The sequence below is a fragment of the Phocoena sinus genome, chromosome 2, assembly GCF_008692025.1.
Source record: "Phocoena sinus isolate mPhoSin1 chromosome 2, mPhoSin1.pri, whole genome shotgun sequence".
Lineage (NCBI taxonomy): Eukaryota > Metazoa > Chordata > Mammalia > Artiodactyla > Phocoenidae > Phocoena > Phocoena sinus.
This window is the reverse complement of record NC_045764.1, coordinates 81,925,393-81,944,665: the sequence shown is the minus strand read 5'-3', so window position 1 is coordinate 81,944,665 and position 19,273 is coordinate 81,925,393. Positions and strand designations below refer to the sequence as shown.

The window sequence follows — 19,273 nt, the reverse complement described above, 5'->3', positions numbered from 1 at the left end:
TTATGCAGGAAAATCAAGTTCCTTCGCATGCCTTGATCTCCAACCAAACTTCCTTATACAGAGCCACATTTTCCCAACTCCTTGCCTATTTGAAAATAACAGCCCTCCACCTAAAATGCTTCTTTCTCCCTTTCCCTCCACCAATGCCTACAGCAACCCATCTCTCAAAACTACCGCTAAAATTTCCCTAATTTACCACTCATCCCATTTATCCCCTAAATTTAATAATGCATTCCTCTAGACTTCCTGGAACTTTATTATTCCTATTTCTCTTAAGGGATGTAATACTTCCACCTTGCATTAAGTTTTATCTATCCATCTATCTAAATGCACACACACACATACAGTTGACCCTTTAAACAACATGGGTTTGAATTGTGCAGGACCACTTAGAGGTGGAATTTTTCACTAAATACACACTACAATATTACACGATGTGTGGTTGGTTGAATCCGTGGATGCAGAACCACGGATAAGGGGGGCAGACTGTAAGTTATACACCAAATTTCAACTGCGCCCAGGGTTGGCACCCCTAACCCCCCATATTGTTCAAGGGTCAACTGTATGTATATAAAATTTCTCAGAGTGTCTCATCCATCTTTCTATTTCTGACAGTACTGTACTAGAGTGTTTTATATCTGAGATGGGGAAGACTCACAATCTGCAAGCATTTCATGTTACCTAAATTACAAAGCCTTTACAAATGTAAGTTAGGCTGCTAAGACCTCATAAACAAACACTATGTAAATTAAAAGAAAATTTAAGACTACAATAGTCAAATTCTTTCTGCATATCGTAGTAGCTGAAATCTAAAGGGATCAACTTCAGAAAATATACTGAAAAACAATATAACACTTAAATGAGACAAAAACTGCAAATCGAATCAATAGAAATTAAGTAGATCAATTTATTTTTGTGTATTTCACAAGTATAATTTTGGAAGAGCTATTTAACAAATTTCAGCATTAACTGCCAACTCTATAGACATGTTCAACAAAAAAGGCATTTACTCTTGGCCCTTTTAATACAGGCAAGTGTCCTACTGCATCACAAATAAAAGATGCAGTAACAGATCTGAGGGTATATTAAAGAAATTAGATTTTTCTTTCAAATGCTGTTTAGTTGATAAATAACAAAATACAAACATAATTAATGGCTGTCGTGACCATCAGTGATTTCCAGAATAAAACCTATAGGCCTACCTGCTTTAACAGGCAGAAACTAGTAAAACAGTATTAAAATCAGTGTTTTTATCCTTAGATTAACAATCCCAAAATGAGACTTCTTTGATCCCAATTTTACAAGGTGTGGTGTGATGTCAGGGGGAGAAGGGATATGGGGCAAGACTGGCAGTGCATGCTGAATTGCAGAGTTGGGACGGTGGCTCAAACTTGTCATTATCCAGATGAGGACAGTGTGTTACAAAATTTTAAAGGGGTCCTTAGTTGTGTTATATTGAGAAGGGTATTAAAGGATTGATCATTCATCAGTCCTAAATACCATTTAACAGATGCCATCAGGCGGCTTAAGAAATAAGCAGGGATGGGAGGGGGGAGAAGTGAAGTAAAATGAGGTGAAAAAGGAAAATGAAAAATGGAAGAAATGTGTCTGAATGTTGGGGAATGTAAAAAGAAACTGCTTAAGTTTCTTAAGCACAGAAACTGCTTAAGTTGCCATTCAGACATGCTCTTCCTATTGGATTACTTGCCCCTGGATCACCAAACACCAAGTTTAGAGCACAATTCAAGTAGAGATCATATTTCAGCACTGATAAAACTTCACTAATTTGGATTGAGAAAGAATACATGTCTGATTTAGTAAAAAGTATCAATAAACATTCAGAGGTATAGTTTTGTTACATCAAGTAAAAACAGCAACAAATTCCAAGTGAAGTAACAACAAGTAGAGGGCTTGATGAATAGTTAAGACTTATTTTTAGGTGAGCAGCAAAGGAATATTGAATAACTTGTAAATAGACTGCAAAAATGCTCCTTTCAGTTCCTCAAAACAATCCAACAGTCCTTACTATCCCAACATGCCAATAATTGTTTTAGTCAGATGTAGCCTTTAAAAATGAAATGTTTCTCAGAACTGTATTATCAAATAGGAGCTACTGGACATAAAACAGGTAACTGAGTTCAGACATTAGCTAGTTTTCATGAAGTATTTATCCCCAACTTGTTTACTCCAACATTCATTTATAATAAGAAGGACAATGATTAAAACTGGCCATTTCTCAAACCACAATTCTGAAACCACAGAAATGTTTGATTAAGCCCACCTTGGTCAAAAATCTTCATTCAAGCAATGGTGAAACAGCCTGCAAATATGTCTTCAATTAACTGAGCTTTGAAGCAGAACAAAAACAGAAAAATGTAAAACCTCTATCCCAAGCACCAATAATGGAGGCTAAGCAATTATACCTACAAGTCCTAAATGACAGATCTTTTCTGATGGAAAATCCTGAGATTTCTATTACTGTGACTTTACAGAAGGCAGGTTGGTTTAATGAGGAAATTTACTTTTAATAAAAAGACAATCAACAATGTTTTACTTGGGGCACTTACTCAGTATTTCACAGATCCTCAACAAGTTTTGAGGTAGGTTAATATTAGCATTGTATTTTACAAATGAAAACTCAGGCAGAGATTACATCACTTGTCACAAACCATAGCAGGAGTCCTACCATAATCAGTAACATGGTCTGATCTTTGAGATTAATCTCTGATGTGTGTGTGTGAATTTAATGGTGATAGCTTGCAAATAAGTCATAAAAACAAAACAAAACCACTAGATAGTCTACTTTGGGCTATTTTGTAATTCTTAAATAATCCTACAATGATTATACATACTTTGGAATAACCTACATACTCCTGTTAGAAATCTATTTATATATAACTAATCCTTACAATAACAAATTAACACATTATCGATTTTGTTGTTTTCTGCCTTTTGGGGTGGGTGAAGCACGAAGATAATCACCAAGTTTTCCTCAGAGAGCTAGGCAGCCTTTAAGTGCAGGTACTGTGCTCAAGGCACCATCTATGGTGATTTGGGGTCATAGGAAAGCAGGTATACAAATGGAGCCAAGATCCAGAAAAGACGCCTGGATCCAAAAGAGGGGAAGGCCCTGCACAAGTCAAAGATGAAGAAAAATAAACTGTCATCTCAGGCTACATATCCTCAGCATCATGGGAAGAGCTCCTAAAAGACCAGCAAATTTGTCCCCGTTAAGTCTGTTAATTAAAGTTCTTACTAACTAGATAAACCATAAGTATTGTATTTTATTAAAGTGACATCTATAGAAACAAAATATCTAAGTATTTATTATGAATATGTTCCACCTACCATGTAAATTCCTCTAATTGTCACAAGCCTAATTCACCTAGCTCATTATATTACTTAAAATTCAGCACATCCTGACTAGGTTCCTGGGCCAATCTTCTCAAATATTTGTTTCATTATAAATTTCCTTTTATTTAAACAATTGTCAATTCTTAACAATACAGGATTAAGAGTGGTTAATTAACAACTGAGAAATATTATAAGGAAAATATCATCATTGTGTTAGAATATACAGCATCCAATAGAGCAAATTTCAAGAGTAAAGATACAGACACCTATGTTGCCGAAGAGACTGAACGGCACAGCCCAACACAATTTGAGTCAAAGAAGCAAGAAAAAAAGAAGGAAGGGGCCACAGGAGGCAAAGTATTTTATTCTAGTGTCCCCAAAATTGACTGTGGAAGTAAAAAGTTTCTACCTTAAAAAAGTTTATATAAATTACATGAATTGTAATTTTCATAAAAGTCAAAATGAAATGTTCTGCATAGGACAAAAGATATGCCTAAGCAACATATCATATTTGCACAAGGCCACTGAATGTCATGGATATGAGGAACAAATGAAAAAGCTTAAGTCTATGGCAGACTGAGCAAAGATTTCAGTTTGGTATTCTATAACCCCAAGACTGTAAACTACTCTTACTATGCAGAAGCTCTAATGACACATAGGGTTTTGTGTAGGAACTCTTGTGCTTCTGGTTGGCACATCATCTACTCTTTAATATGTGAAATTAATACAGACAGTTGTGAGAGGTTGTGCAAAACTACTGTATTTACAAAAATGGCACAAAAGTGAATTCAACAGTCGATGCACATGCACACTTCATTCACATCTTCAACGACAAAAGGTATTCTAACACTACAGAACTGAATAAGAATACTCTTCAACAGCAGCTGTTACGCACTAGAGTCACATAAGTTACACCGGAATGGGCAAATATTGCCCAGGTAAAATTCTATTGTTAAAGCTGAAACAGATTTAAGGCCATTCAAGTTCAAGCACAGGATACAAATCTTTTGAAGCCCCATCTATTTATGTTTGAAATATGTGACCTTTCTTCTAACTTGTAGTCTTAAACTTCTGTTTTACAAAATTCAAAAGGAAAATACAGAAGAAATCAATACAATAAAGGTTACATTAAATAAGAGTAACATACAAAGCTATAATTAAGATGAATTAAAGAAAGCCAAAACATTAAAATTGTAAAACTTGCTTGTTACTTGTTGGAACCAGTCCTACACTAGGAGTTAGGTAATATATACAATTATTTTCAAGTAGATTACTTTACATTGCTCTAACATGTTCTTTTCATCAGTGCACTGTTAAACTAATCAAAACTCTATACACATGTATATTCCCTTACACACACACTACCACTACCTGCAAAGCCATAACTCTCAAACGACTTAGTGAGTGAAAGGAAATAAAAAGTGGAGAAGTAACATATTAAGGAGAAATAATGGGAATTAGAAGATTCATGCAGTTCAGCTCTTTTAATCAGCCAGCCAGCTTGCTAGCAACAAGAGATGGTTTCCGTTGAGGAAGGTCCTGTGGAGTGGGAATGTGGTCACCAGTGACGTCTGTCTTATCCGGAGCTGCAGTAGGAAGTTGCTTGTTCTTCATTTTTGCTTTAGCCATGTTGTAATCCCCAGAATCAAAATATTTTTGCTACAAGAAAAAAAAAATTCAGACTAGAGTTTAAAAAGCTTTCATATGCAATTACACTGGTTTAAGATATAGATGTGACCCTGTACTGTCAAAATAAAATAAACCTAAAAGTTTTTAAACAAAAACATCAACTACACGAAATAGCTATGACTCTACAGTGAGTTCTATCACAAGTCAACAGCTGAGAAGTCAGGCAAGAACCCTTTCTTCAGGCTTACATATATCATTCTAGTTCCAGTATGGAACCCTCAATATTGACATTAACTTCCATATCAATCTATCTGGGAGCTAAGAGCCCTGGACTTAAAGAGTGGGACACAAGCCTTTCACTTACTAATGGAAAAACCAGCATGAATTTCTTGTTTAAATGATTTTGAAAATAAAAACACACAATCCACCAACTTGCATTTGGGATGTCACCCACCTCCAATCAAGCTTACAATTATTACAACTATTATTTATAGTTGCTGGTACTCTGTCATCTAAGATGAACTGTTCTGTAAGGATTTAAACCATTTATTTGAATTAGAGCAGTTCACTAACATAAAAATTAAGGTTAAAATATAAATGCTTAGGGTAATAAAAGAAATGAACTCATTCGAAATTAATTATCACTTAAAACACACAACCCTATCCTATACCACCATTTTTCACCTAAGACACTAAGTACAACAATCGCTCTTATTAATTGGAGATGGATGCGGTAACAACCACACCATTTACCACTGAAATAGAAATTGTGGAGCTAAAGATCAACCTTAATATAGATAACCTACATGAGTTAGTCTGTTCCAAGGTAAAAACAGATGAATTTGCCTGGGTTATGACTTTCACCTATCATGTTTAGCCTACCTTTACTGAGTGCCTGCAATACTACACGAAGCACTGTGTGAATCATGAAGAGAGATATAAAGATGGACAACAGCCAAGTAAATCCACTGTTACAGTTTTAAATACATGAGGTGCTATGGTTACTCAAAGGAGGGGAACCTAACCTTTGCCTATAGCATAGACAAGAATCCAGATATGAGATGAAGGCTTGGACAAAGGATGAAGGGGAGGAAATATAAATATTCTCTTTGAGACTTCAGGGGTAACTCAAGTAGTAAATCAAGGAGCTAGGAACTCACAGCTTAGTTTAAGATTGCTGAATGGCCTGAAAAAAAAGGTCTCACTGGCTGCCTCCCTCCAGTGACTATTCTTTTATAAGCATCTGGCCTTAGGCCAGAGTCTAAAGTTAGAAATTGCTTTTCATGTGTCACTACACATAGAGTAGGAAACTTGGACCAGGCCTTTCTAAGACTTACTGCAGCTTCATTTCTGCATGTTTTAAAATAAGTGTAGTGGAAAAAAAAACCTCAGAACTTCTGATGTACTATATTATATTAGAGAGCTACTTCTGAAGTTTAGTAGCCTCTAAAAGAGAAAGTAGACTGCCAAATTTCTTAGAGTCAAAAGCACAAAATGAGAACTTTAACACATAGTGCAAATTCGAGGCAGAGTTTCCCCAATGTAATAAAGTCTGTTTCTAATGTTACCTATTTTATAGTAAACAAAGGTTCATCACAAGGGGATCACACTTATCTGTAGATTAGGCTACTTTGCTTGAGGAAAAGGAATTAAATTTATTTAGTGTGGTGAGAGAAAAACTAAACTCAATGCTTAATAATTATAACTGCTCTAGGTAGAGGAATGAACTAGATCAATGTTTCTCATATTGGAAAAGATACAGTTCAAGAAGGCAATATTACTTGTCTTTAACAATTTTTAAATTTTGTATAAGTGAAAAATTTAAAAATTAACATATTCTGTACCATCTAGATGACACTCTTATAAGAGCCTTTTCCCACTTCAATTTAAGGGTCACACTTACATCCATATTTATAATTGCATTGACACTAATGGATCACCAAAGTGACAACAGTTAATTTTAAGGTCATGTTTCTTAAAACTGGACCCTCAGTTTTCTTGGGACTTCACAAACTCCACAAATATGAAAAAACATGGGCCAGACTGCTGCTTGATATCCCTCACACGTCATATTGTTAAAAGCCTAAAAATAGGTATCCGAATAAATAACATTGACAAGTACAATAAAACTGAAAGGGACCTAAAATACATGTTATCTAACCAACCCTCTCAAATGAACAAGAAACTGTTTAAAGATACTATGATAACTTGTCAGTTTGCTATTACGACAGAGGAAAACTAAAACCCTGTGATCCAGACATTTTTTTTAAAAACTCTTTTAACATAGTAAGAAATTATATAGTTGAATATAACATTTCTTTTCCCTAATATAAAAGTGCTTATTCACTGACATTTTGGTAAAATACAGAATCATTCAAGAGCTCCCATCTCAAATTCTATATAAATTTCTTGATTCAAGTGGCATTTTCTTATTGACAACTATTTACATCTATAACACCAAGATACAACGTATATAAATTCTAACTTGAAGATACTTAAAGTCATAAATCGTTGAAGCTAGAAAAATGACAAAGTCAATAGCCCAAATGTTGGAGGAAAGGCTGTTAGCATAAGTTATACTGAAGATTAGCAAAGGAAAAAAAGTTTCCTAAACACTAATAGTCAAATCCCAAATCCAAATAATAATAATCAAAGAAAATTACATAATTTCATACTAAAACCACATCTGATGGGATGATTTCAAACTGAGACTTGGTACAGATACGTTTTACACAGAATGCAGAACATGTTTCTCAATGCTGCTTTTTTCTATTTATCCTGTATATTATGGTCTTTGCTTTTTAAATGACCACATAATGCTCTACTTTGTTGACTTATCACAATTTATTTACTATATCTCTGCTGTTGAATAATGATGCTGCTTTTTATTATAGTTAAAGCTACAAAGAAATAATTGTTCTAATTCATACTCCATTGATTTCTATCCTGGATAAACATTTTTTTGTGTTTCATAACAATATTTCCTCGGCTAAAATCCTTTATCTAGGGCACCTTAATGTTTTCCTTGTGTATTTGAAAAACCATTTTATGTATTACAAATATCAACTAACATTTTTATAATAATTTCCCCACCATATTACTTTTCATGGAACAAGGATTTTATTTTTATGCTTTGGTATAATCCTTCTTTGTCATTCTATTATTTCAAAGCTGTGAATGTCATTCTTTCATGCTACATAAAAACACCATTCTATATTTTGCCACTTTTAAAAGTAATCTGTTAAACTAAAATTAATGTTAAAATATTCTTTTGGTAGAAAGACAATTAGTGTATGACATCACTTATATGTGGAATCTAAAATCATCAAACTCATAGAAAACAGAGTAGAACAGTGGTTGCCAGGGGCTGAGTGGTGGGGGAAATGGGGAGATGCTGGTGAATGGGTGCAAACTTTCAATTATAAGATAAGTAAGTTCCAGGGATCTAATAAATGGACAATATGGTGTTAACTACAGTTAACAATATTGGACTGTATATTTGGAAGTTGCTATGAGTCAAGCTTTAACGTTCTCACCATAACAAGAAGAAAATGGTAATTATGTGAGGTAAAAGATGTGTTAGCTAACCTTATTATGGTAAGCATTTAGCAATATGTACATGTATCAAATCATCACACTGTACACCTTAAAGTTACATAATATTTTACATCAGTTATAACTCAATAAAGCTGAAAAAATATTCCCTTGCAATTTGGTTTATTTGAGAAAATAATCCACATATAACTATAGCCAACATATATACTTATCAATGCACACACATCTGGTGGTAAAGAGCTATATACACAGACACCCATTTCACAATCTCTTTCGGCACAATGAGTTCACAGGACTTAAAACACATGAAGATTTACACATGAGAACTTACCCCTTTCTGCAATCGTTTCCTTAAAAAATCTGAACCTCCAGGCTTTTGTCCCAGATGAGGATACCTGGCTTTTAATTTTGCTTCTTCAGCCTTCTCTGGACTAGTCACTTTGTCTTCCATTTCCTGAAATAATTTTAAATAAATTACTTGTCTATTACAATTCAGTTATTTTAGATAATTCCACCTTTTAAATATCTGGATTCTGGTTTTAGTTGTCAAATACCAAATAATGCAGCAACAGACTAAGAAATCAAGCACAGAGGCTGTTAAAACATCTCTGTCTTGTTTTTCAAATGATCCATGTGACAGCTCTATTATAGCTGTGATGCATGTATAACACCCCACACACTGGATAAAAATATCAAGATAGCTCAGCTCTGAAGTCTTGCTTGCCATTACTTTCCAGTCATGTATAATACATTTATAGTTAGTCACCTTCTATGGAACTCATCAGCTCTTTGCCCATATTTAGAGAACCATCTTAATACTGTTAAAATAAAAAAGAGCTTTTTGACCTCCTGTTTATTCAAGATCATATTTAATTGAAAGCTCTGAGAATCTTTAATAGAAATTAACAGCAGCTTACTTACCATCATATTTTCCTTGGATAATGCAGAAGACCTTGTTATTTTTAAAGGAGAGAAACATCATCTCTGTCAATCTTTACATCTGTATATTTTATTGCCTAATTTCTATCCATATTTAATGGAAAACAGTTTTCATGCCAAAGATCCCATCTTTAATGCATCAAAAATATGTTTTCTGACCAAGGACTATCAATATCTTAAGCCTATTCACTTTTAACACCAGTCTTGATATAGCTTACTTTCTTCCATATATATATATATATATATATATATATATATATAGGCTGTGCCACACAGCACGTGGGATCTTAGTTCCCGAACCAGGGATGGAACCTGTGCCCCCTGCAGTGGAAGCGGGGAGTCTTAACCACTGGACTGCAGGGAAGTCCCCAAGAGTAATATTTTATAGGGAAGCAGTGTTTACCACTTCATGGCAAGTAGTGCAGAAGAAAGAATGAATCAAGAGAAATACAGCTGCCTTGATAGGGGAGGCTGGGCAATGGCAAGGCATACTTTTTAGCTAATGGACTCACTTCTGCACACCGGCTCAGCAAAATTACACACCTCTGCATATCTTGATTCTTCCAGGTTATTTATGAATAGTCAAAAAGCAGAAATGTTATCCATAAATGCCAAGCCTACTGTTCTTACACAGCAGCAAGTAATCATTTATTAATCTAGGAACTCAAGAAACAACTTCATATAATTTTTGCATATATCTTCCGCAAAAGTATTTTCATACATGTTTTATAATCAACTTTATTCACCCTATAGATTGTCAATATTTTTTTCCATCTTCAAAAGCTTCCTCATGCGTTGTTACCTTTTCTCATTTTTAGTTGTAGAGGATTTTGAGAAAAAAGCTGCTGCTGCTGTCAAATATACCCTTTCTATGGGGCTTCTTTTATGTGTATGCTTCCTTCTGCTTCAAGTGTTCTACTCTCTTCTTATGCTGCAGTTTCATGCGTCTACATATTTTGATTTTCATTCTTTTTACAGTGGTTGCATCATTCACTCGATGTACAAAAAATTCAACTATGTGTGCCCAGCCAGAGATAGAGACTCTAAATAGTATCGGTGATTCTGCCAGTCATTCCATTCAAAAAGGGTAGCTCAAGTGTGAGGTTTATGACGCAACCCTGCATTCCCAGGAGAGTCTCAATCCCAGAGTATGTCTCTTTCAGAGTGTAAGTGTATCAACATGCTGTTTATCATTCCAGTGTTTAAAAACTCGGCCCCTGTAACAGGAGTCAACTACCTCAGCTGGCAATCAACTGAAGAACCAACTCGGCCATCTGTTCAAACGCTAGACAAAAAAGTGACTACCACCTGACCTACTGAGAATTGATGGGGCAGTCTCTAATGTGATCATGACTTCACTGGGTTTTTCAAGGGTGATTTCAGTTATATGTGATTTTTTGCCTTACTAACTTTAGAACCTAACCCCTATACAAGATATGACTACATTGTATTAATCAGATAAGCTGGAGAAATAATATAAATTTAAGGTTCCCAGTTTAGTATAAGAGAGTGCGCTGGGTCACCACAGAGGCTTCACTTCGCTACTACAGCCCCAGGGTATCCATAGTGGTTAATTTATAAGTGGACTTGGGAGGGACCTACTCTTGGGTTCCACTATACAGTTGTTTTTTAAATTGGCTGACGTTAAATTTGGACACTGGTTGAAAAGGACTCCAACCCAATTATAGCCTTTCAGTCCCAGCACCTTCAAATTAAAGGGTGTTAACAGAGTCCTACATTTCCACTAAAACCATCCAGCTTTCTTAGGCTTGGGAAATGAGAGCACTCTACTTCTTTGATTTGAATTATCAGTTCTCTGTATCTAAGAAAGATTCCTTAAAATTTCTAGTATGGGGTAGCAACTTTCCCTAATTTCCAGCGTTTCTGGAGATTTCCCCATTTTATATATGAGGGGAAAAAAGTTGTGCACAATATGCCATCTTATCTGGCACTCCCCTATTTTCTTAATAAGGAACACATTTATGTATATATTTACATATAATATTGAATTAAATGAAACAGTTTAATTAAATTGAAACAGTGTACTATCGAAAAATATTTTGGGCAAAACAGCACCTACAGCTGAAAATATTATTTAGATTTACAATAAATTTGTAATACGTCCTAGAAAAACAAACCAATTCTTGGACTTCCTGGCCAAATACATAGCACAATGGCAAGTCCCTGCTAGGTGTAACTTGGCAGTTGGATTCAGGATTTCAGCTACATTTAACACCAAAAGGGTGGAAAATATGACCTAAGCTACATTTTTTAAATGTAGTCAGTACCATCAAGACACATACAATACTTTTAATGGATCATACAGAAACATTCTTAAACCTTCTGCAAATGTATACAGTTCTAGGGCTTATTGATAAGCAAGTTCAAATGCCTGGATGTTCACCAATGATCTGACGCAGGTACAGTTTGCTTGTGGAGTATTAATAACATGTGAGGTGGTGGACTGTGTCCATGGGCATTCGGCCCACACTCAGCCTTCTCTAAACACTCCCCTGAATCACTACAGTTAGAATAAGCCTGAAAGCACATTTCTCAGACTGAATTCCTATAAGGTTCTGCCAATGGTACCTACAACAAATTAAAAGGCATGGGAAAAAGAATCCATTTTATTCCTGGTGATGCCACACAATGTGCAGACAGCAGTAGCTCCTGTGTGTTCCTGCAGAAGGGCATCAAGCTCATGATTAGGGTCTATTGTAGCAGCTACGTGAGATGGGGCAGAGGATGCTGGGCTCAGAATAGTGCTCACTCTTGCAGGGTCAAAGGTTTTTTTGCAATCCCTCACCTCTGGAAACATCATCTTCCCCTTTCTGCTACTCTATCCTTTCAAATAATTTGTAACCTAACCCCCTAAATCATATCCCTTTCTGTCTGAAATACCCAAATTGATTTCTATTCTCCAGAGCAGGACATTAACTGACAAAATCAGGTAAAATAAGCAATTTACTGAAATAGTTCCTAGAAAGTATTTATGTAATTTAAAAGAAAGGAGATAATATGTATAGCAGTATGTATATATGTAAACTGCCAATTAAAATTAAAGGAATAAACTGTTGTATAACTTTTGCTAGAACTATTACAAATAAAAAGAGATCACCAGGATGGTCCTAGCAGGATTTTGGGTGACTGGGGTGGACACAGGGCTAAGAGGGAGAAGTGACCTGAGAGTCTACTCCAGATGCCTGACTTTGGAGTTTGAAGAGGTCTTATGTTGTGAGAACTTCATTTCACAGTGATTTAAAATAAAAAGCTGCAATAGAAATTTGTTTTTAAAAAGGCAATTTATCCCTACAGTCACGTTAAAAAATGCAAAGAAGCACACAAAATCTGGTGTGATTGCATGTTTCTGGACATCCTTCAAAGGAATTTCTGAACATTTATTCCAGCTAGAATGAAAATACATCCCTCAAAAGGTCTGAGATAAAGAAGGAAAAAGCAAACAAGAAATTGGTATGTATGTATGTATACTGAACAGGTCACTTTTCTAATTTTTTCCCCAGCTTTACTGAAATATAATTGACACAGTCACTTTCCTAATTTTAATGTCTTAATATGTGAGGTTAAAAAAGGACAGAACAAAAATATACAACAGTTTTTTAAAGTTTTAAGTGTTCTATGTTTCTGTCTCATTTACAAAAAGATTTATGATATTAATTTTACACTTTGCTTAGTTGAAGAGGCTTGATAAAATTTCAGGGGGAATCAATTTAGTAACAAAATAAAGTATATAACTTCCAAACTAATAGTGGGGGTAAAATGGAAGAAGAAAATCAGTCAATTGAAAAAAAAAAAAGGGGGGGGCGGAGGAGGGGGTGAGGAGGACAAGAAATGGAAAAAAAAAAAGACCAAAAAGCTTTATTAGGAATACAGAAGATCTAATGTTTATGCCTCTAATAAGAAAGCCTCAAAATAAATAAATCAACAAAATTATAGGGAGCAACTGATAAGTCTATCAGCATAGGAGAGTTCAGCAGACCTTCCTCATATTGGTATGTGAAAAAGACAAAGTAGTCAACATACTTGATTTTAATTCTGCATCCAACAATTAGGAAATACATATTCTTCTCAAGGACAAATGGAAAAACTGACAAAATATCAGGCCATAAAGCGAGTCTTAACCATTTCCATCCAGGCCACAATCTATGACTGCAATTCAGAAAGTTAAAAGTCAATTATTTCAAACTGTATATATCCCTGCCATTTGGAAATTAAAGTACATTACTAAATAATTCATGGTTAAAAAAGGAATCATAGGAATAAAAAAAATTACTTGGAACTCACTAATAATAAAAATTCTACACATACCAAATTTGTGGGATACAAGTGTCCCTTAAGGGCTTATATTAAAGAAAACTAAAACTCAATGAGCTATGCATCCAACTTGAGAAGTTACACAAAGAACGGAACCCAAAGAAAACAGGAGAAAATAAAAAGCAGAAATTAATGAAATAAAAAAGAAAGATACAATAAAAAGGATCAACAAAGATGGGAAATGACATGCTTAACCAAGAAGAAAGTATTTTTAAAAATTCAAATCTGGTTTTGAATCTTTACTCTCCAAGAGGCCTTTGTGTTACACAGAAATTTTACTAGTTTTTAGAAATAGATGCTGGAATATGAGTGACTTCATTTAGCTAAGTGGTTTCTATGCTGATAATAGCTTTGGGAGGAGGGGGGAAAAGCATCATTAGAATTCTGGAACTTTTACTCTAGGCTACAAACTAGGAAAGCAGAAATCCAGGATACTGCAACAGAGATGTATGCTTATGATGTACAAAAAAACAAAAACTTAAAAACAATATTTTAAGTGGTAGTTATTCTCTTGGCAATAACATATGCCCCAAAATAATCTTCGTTGTATACTCTACAATTAGCACAGGGCCTAATATTTATTCACGTTAGGCACTTGCATTTTTGTGAATCATTCTATTGAAATATACTAGCTAAGCTTTCTGTAAGTAGGAGGAGTATAAGGTATAAAAGCATATATATACACATATATATACATACATATATTCAAATAATTAAGGATTATTTTGTAGTCTGTCATGGAATTGATAGTAAGTTTGAATGATTAATACCACTTTTTAGTCTTCAGCAGGGAAGTTACACAACTACATCAGCAAATAAAAATCTGACCTCTCTAAGTAAATTCTCAATCTGCTCAGCAATATGTTCACTGATGCACTGATTGATGAATAAGATTAATGAAAGCCAACAAATCCTCTGGTATAGTGTCAGGAAGGGATCAATACTGTTATCAACCTCTGTGGAAAATTTCTGTAGTTCTATTAAGTCCTTGCTGCTTGCCCAGTGCCTGGCATTTAATTAGTGTTCAATAAAAGTCTACTGAATGAACAAATACAATGTACTCCAACTGTTTTTTAAAAGTTAAACTTTCTAAACATGTGATAGTTTCACCAACAGCTTATCTTTGGAGTATTTCATGTTTAGTAGACACTATAAGTTCAGGAATAGAAGTTGTTAAGTATTTAAGTCTTGCACAAACAACAGGCAAGCCTAAACACTGTTGCTATCTCAGCAATTTACTATACAACAAATGAAAGAGTTTTTTTGAAAGACATTTTAAAACTTTTCTGAGGTTTACTTCTAGATTGTTAAGAATCAATGGTTGCACAACAAACCAGAGGAGCAGGTTGTGCTCCAAACTGAATATATCTTAAGCCTTTTGGTTACCAAAAGTACTGTCAAAACAGTCCCAGAAAAGGCCAATATTAACCACGATTTTTTAAAAACTGGGAAAATGGGACAGCAATTTATATCCACTCTTTACTGATGACATAATGAAGTAATTTAAACAGTAGTTCTCTTCCTCTTCCACCAGTCACAAAAGCACCAAGCATACCTTTTAAACTGACAAAGATATTTAAGTTGAAAGCTCTACTTGAGTTAGCCTTTCCCAAGACACCTTACTAAGTTAATTTGATGAATTTTGTAATAAAATCTCTAGAAAACCTGTTTTCTAGAGAACCTGCTATTAAGATCTTCTCTAAGAAAAAGTTAAAAGCCATATATATGAAAAAATACATATAAACATCCTTCTACTTTCATTCAGATTTCTTAAGTGGGTCTAAGCTAAGGTTTTTTATATTACCATGGTCTATCCCTCTCTTTTTTTAACTGCAGTACTAGTATCGTCATTTGTATTGACATAGTGCTTTGGCAACTGAAAAGTCTGGAGAAAAATTCATTCAACCAACATTTTCAGAACAATGCCAGGCACTATCCTAGGTGCCATGGGAGAAAAGATAAATAAAGGAGAGTCCTGAGTTTAAGATGCTCACAATGAAAACAGAACTATGTGTTTTAAGGCTCCACATGCCCCTTTTCACCCCCAGGATCAGACTGCATGCGTGTCTCAGCTAAGTATTATTCAAAGTGGATGATGGATCCAAGAGGTCTCTGCTAAAATAATGTTTACTTTTCACTTTGGTGATAATCTAAAGAAAAAGATAAGCATATCTTAGGGCATCTGAATTGTCATCTTATATTTAAGCAGTCCTATGGTACTTGGGTGTCTGAGCTTTCATTTACTACTCCATTTGTCCAAATAATGAGAAAACTACAGAGCTGAATTTAAAATGTAAATGATCTACCTAAGACTACAGTTAAATGACCATACAACTAACTCTTAAAAAAGGGAGAACTGAGAATTCAAATGGTCTAAGGGAGTGTTAACTTGCCAAACTCAAAAGCCTCCTGCACTTTAACGATTGCTACCATAGTCTCAATACACTGGAAATTCAGTTTCAGCAAAATACCATGCCACAGTGAATTAATAATTTAGAATCTTTTTGTCTGTATTTAGTTTCAGATTTAGAGTGGTGTAAGAGAGATAAGAGTTTATACTTATTTTTCTGTTTGTAATATTTAATTAGTATCACAATAAAAAATAGTGGCCTATACAGTTTTCTTCTCTTAACAAGGGTTCGCATACTACTCAGGTAGATAGTGACTTGGCTCTTACTCTATGCCAGGCTCATCTCTTTACCTTAGTTTTTCAGAAGCAATAGGCTGACGTACCATAAAACTATAAAGGTATTTTAGCTGAATACTTTGGCTTTAATTCGAAGGTCAATTGGGTACAAAAACAATAATCCAATTTTTTTAGGTCATCTAACTATTCTTCCAGATAGAAGAAACAGGTGATTTGGCTCACAGGAACACAGAAGTGACTCTGCACATTTTCCTCATGTTTAGGGATGGTATCCATGCTACGGGCACTTAACATCTACAGCCAAACCTTAATTCAAGAAGGGACGTTATATTACTAACCTCACACAGCAGCCCTAAAACCAAAGGACCTGAATTAAAATTTTAATGTAGACACAAAAAGAACACATTGAAGACAGCCTTAAACTTGTTAAGAGACATAAATATTAGGCTCTCCCAAGTGAAAGCATTTACAATGCAGAAATCAACACTCCACGCTTTGGCAACATATTAACACATCTCATAAAAGAAAATTACATAGCACATTATTGTGCGTCACAAGTCAAAACTGAGGTTGATTTTAGTGTTTAGGACAGGACAGCACAGACATGGGTTTGCTGTTTTATCTGGGCTCCTAAACCCTAAGCAATAATGAACATCACGATAAATATTTTACAATAAACATTTAATATTACAATTATGACTGTAATCCTCAAATTATATATAGCATATATACTTTTTTTTTTGCCCCCAAGTTCGATTTTTAGCAAAGTGTGAAAAATACCCAACATAGTTTACATCGGAATATTCTCGAATAAGGTAGTGACTTGGCCTATTATTTGTTATTGCTTTTTTCTCCAGTTACTTTACAAGTAATATCATAACAGAACCATCCAATTCAGGGAAAGTTAACATGGTAAAGAACACATGGAATGGGTTTAAAACACTAATCAAAATTTCAGCCTGATTAGGAGCATGGTTGTAACCTAAAGCAGAAGCCCTTACAAAATCCAAGTATTAGACCAAATCTTATTTATGACAATGCCCTCTGACCCTTTAAATAATTATGGTTATTTAGAAGCAAGCACTAGCCTAGACAAATATAAAGCCTTTATATCCATAATCTGAATCACACCGATCCGTGGCCTATTTCCCTACATCAACAAGGTATTACAAGTGAGTTTACAAAATGTTCCCATGTTTCCACGAAACACGTGATCAAGTCAGCTGGCAAAAAAAAAAATTTAATTCCAACCTTTCGAGTTTTAGTCAAGCACCATAGGCGAATCCCACTGGCACACATTTCAGAGCACACGTTGCGCCAAAGCGGTAAGTTATCCACCACATTTAAGCTTCACAACAACTGTATCCAGCAAGGACTATTATTCTTATTTTACAGATGAGAAGACTGAAGCTTGAACAGTTAGTTTAGTAACTGACCAAAGTTACACGGCTAACAGTAACTGGACCTGAAATTCCAACCCAGGTCTAAGTCACCGCCCCAACACGAGATACCGCCTTTAGAGTTAACAACACGCAGACAATACAAGCAGTTGGACAGTTAGTTCTTCGAGGGAAAAATAAAGGTTCATGAGCCAAGTGTAGCCCACGGAAAAACTTAGGCTCCACGCATAAGGACCAAGTCACGGGCTCTTGTGTACAGTTGAGTATTAAGGGAAACCCCGACACACCCAGGCGCTAAAGGAACGTTTCAGCCAGGACGCTGAGAACCTCCAACTCGCACCACGCCGGCGCTAACTACCCGAGCTCCTGAGGGCGGCCGGTTCCGGGGTGTGTGGCCTTGCCAGGTGAGGAGGAGCGGCACACCGGCTCTGCACCGGCGCCGGGCTGGCTCCGGCTGCGCCCCTCCGCCCGCGGTGGGACCAGGCCGCCGCCAGGCCCGGCCCCCGGCAGCGACGGCCCCGGGCCTTGCGGGCTCCCCGGCCCGCTCCACGGGCACACTCACCTTCTGCTCCTCCGCGGAGGCTGCCTCGGGGACTTCCGCGGACATACTGCTCCCTCTGCGGACAAAACGCCGGGAAGAGAAGCAATTACCGGGTGGCCAAGGCCGCCCGCCCGCCGCGCAGCCTCAAGCCCGTCCCGCTCCCCGAGCGCCCGCCCGGGCCGTCTCTGCCCGCAAAAATGGCCGCCGCCTTATGACGACACGCAGCCCCGCCGCGCCCGGCGGGCGCCACCACTACGGCCCGCCGCCGGCCCGCCGGCCCGCCGCCCCTTCGGCCCGCCGCGCCCTCACCTACCTTAGCCCGCTTCTCCAGCTCTGCGACGCCCAAGAACTTCCTTCTTTCCTTCAAAGGTCGCGGCTCGCGCCTCACCTCACATCCGTCCGCCGAATGCTTCCTGGGAATTGTAGTTTATGAGTAGAGCCGCCTCTCCCCGCCCTTACCTACCTAGTCTAGTCCCTTCGGTTCCAGGAGCGTCCCTATTTTCACTTCCCCAGGCTCGCCTGGTTCCGCTCTCCTCCTGGCACTCCGCGCTGCGGCCATACATACTTTCTTTTGGGCGCCCCATAGCTCTGTGCTCCACAAGTCTCTCCCCACTCTGCTTCGCCTTCTTAACCCTATTTTTCACATCTTCAATACTACGTCATCGCCTCGGGCTTTTACTGAGACCCTACTAGGTCAGATCCACCTCTTAAATGCTGTCACGTCTCTGCATAGTTCGACAATGCACGCTTTATCATTAGACAGTATTTGTTGTGATTCCTTTATTTATGTTACCTTTCCTCTTTAGATAAGCCACATCAGGGCAGGGACCTCGTCCATATTTGCTTATGTTTTGTTCCCAGAGCCCAGAAATTCCT

The 19,273-nt window shown here is 36.6% G+C and overlaps 1 protein-coding gene across 2 annotated transcripts; it reads right to left on the bottom strand.

The window, feature by feature from the left end:
- Positions 1-883: 883 nt before the first annotated feature.
- Positions 884-18,791, bottom strand: ARPP19 (cAMP regulated phosphoprotein 19). 2 transcript variants are annotated; one of them, XM_032623174.1, is made up of 4 exons: positions 18,711-18,791; positions 18,419-18,473; positions 8,870-8,992; positions 884-5,013 (listed from the first exon to the last, which is right to left on the bottom strand). In XM_032623174.1, exons 2-4 carry the CDS (start codon positions 18,461-18,463, stop codon positions 4,843-4,845), a joined length of 339 nt encoding a protein of 112 aa, XP_032479065.1. In that variant the 5' UTR covers positions 18,464-18,473; positions 18,711-18,791; the 3' UTR covers positions 884-4,842. The 2 variants fall into 2 exon arrangements, with proteins under 2 accessions (XP_032479065.1, XP_032479064.1); XM_032623173.1 differs by lacking the exon at positions 18,711-18,791 and having other exon boundaries at positions 18,419-18,656.
- Positions 18,792-19,273: the final 482 nt, after the last annotated feature.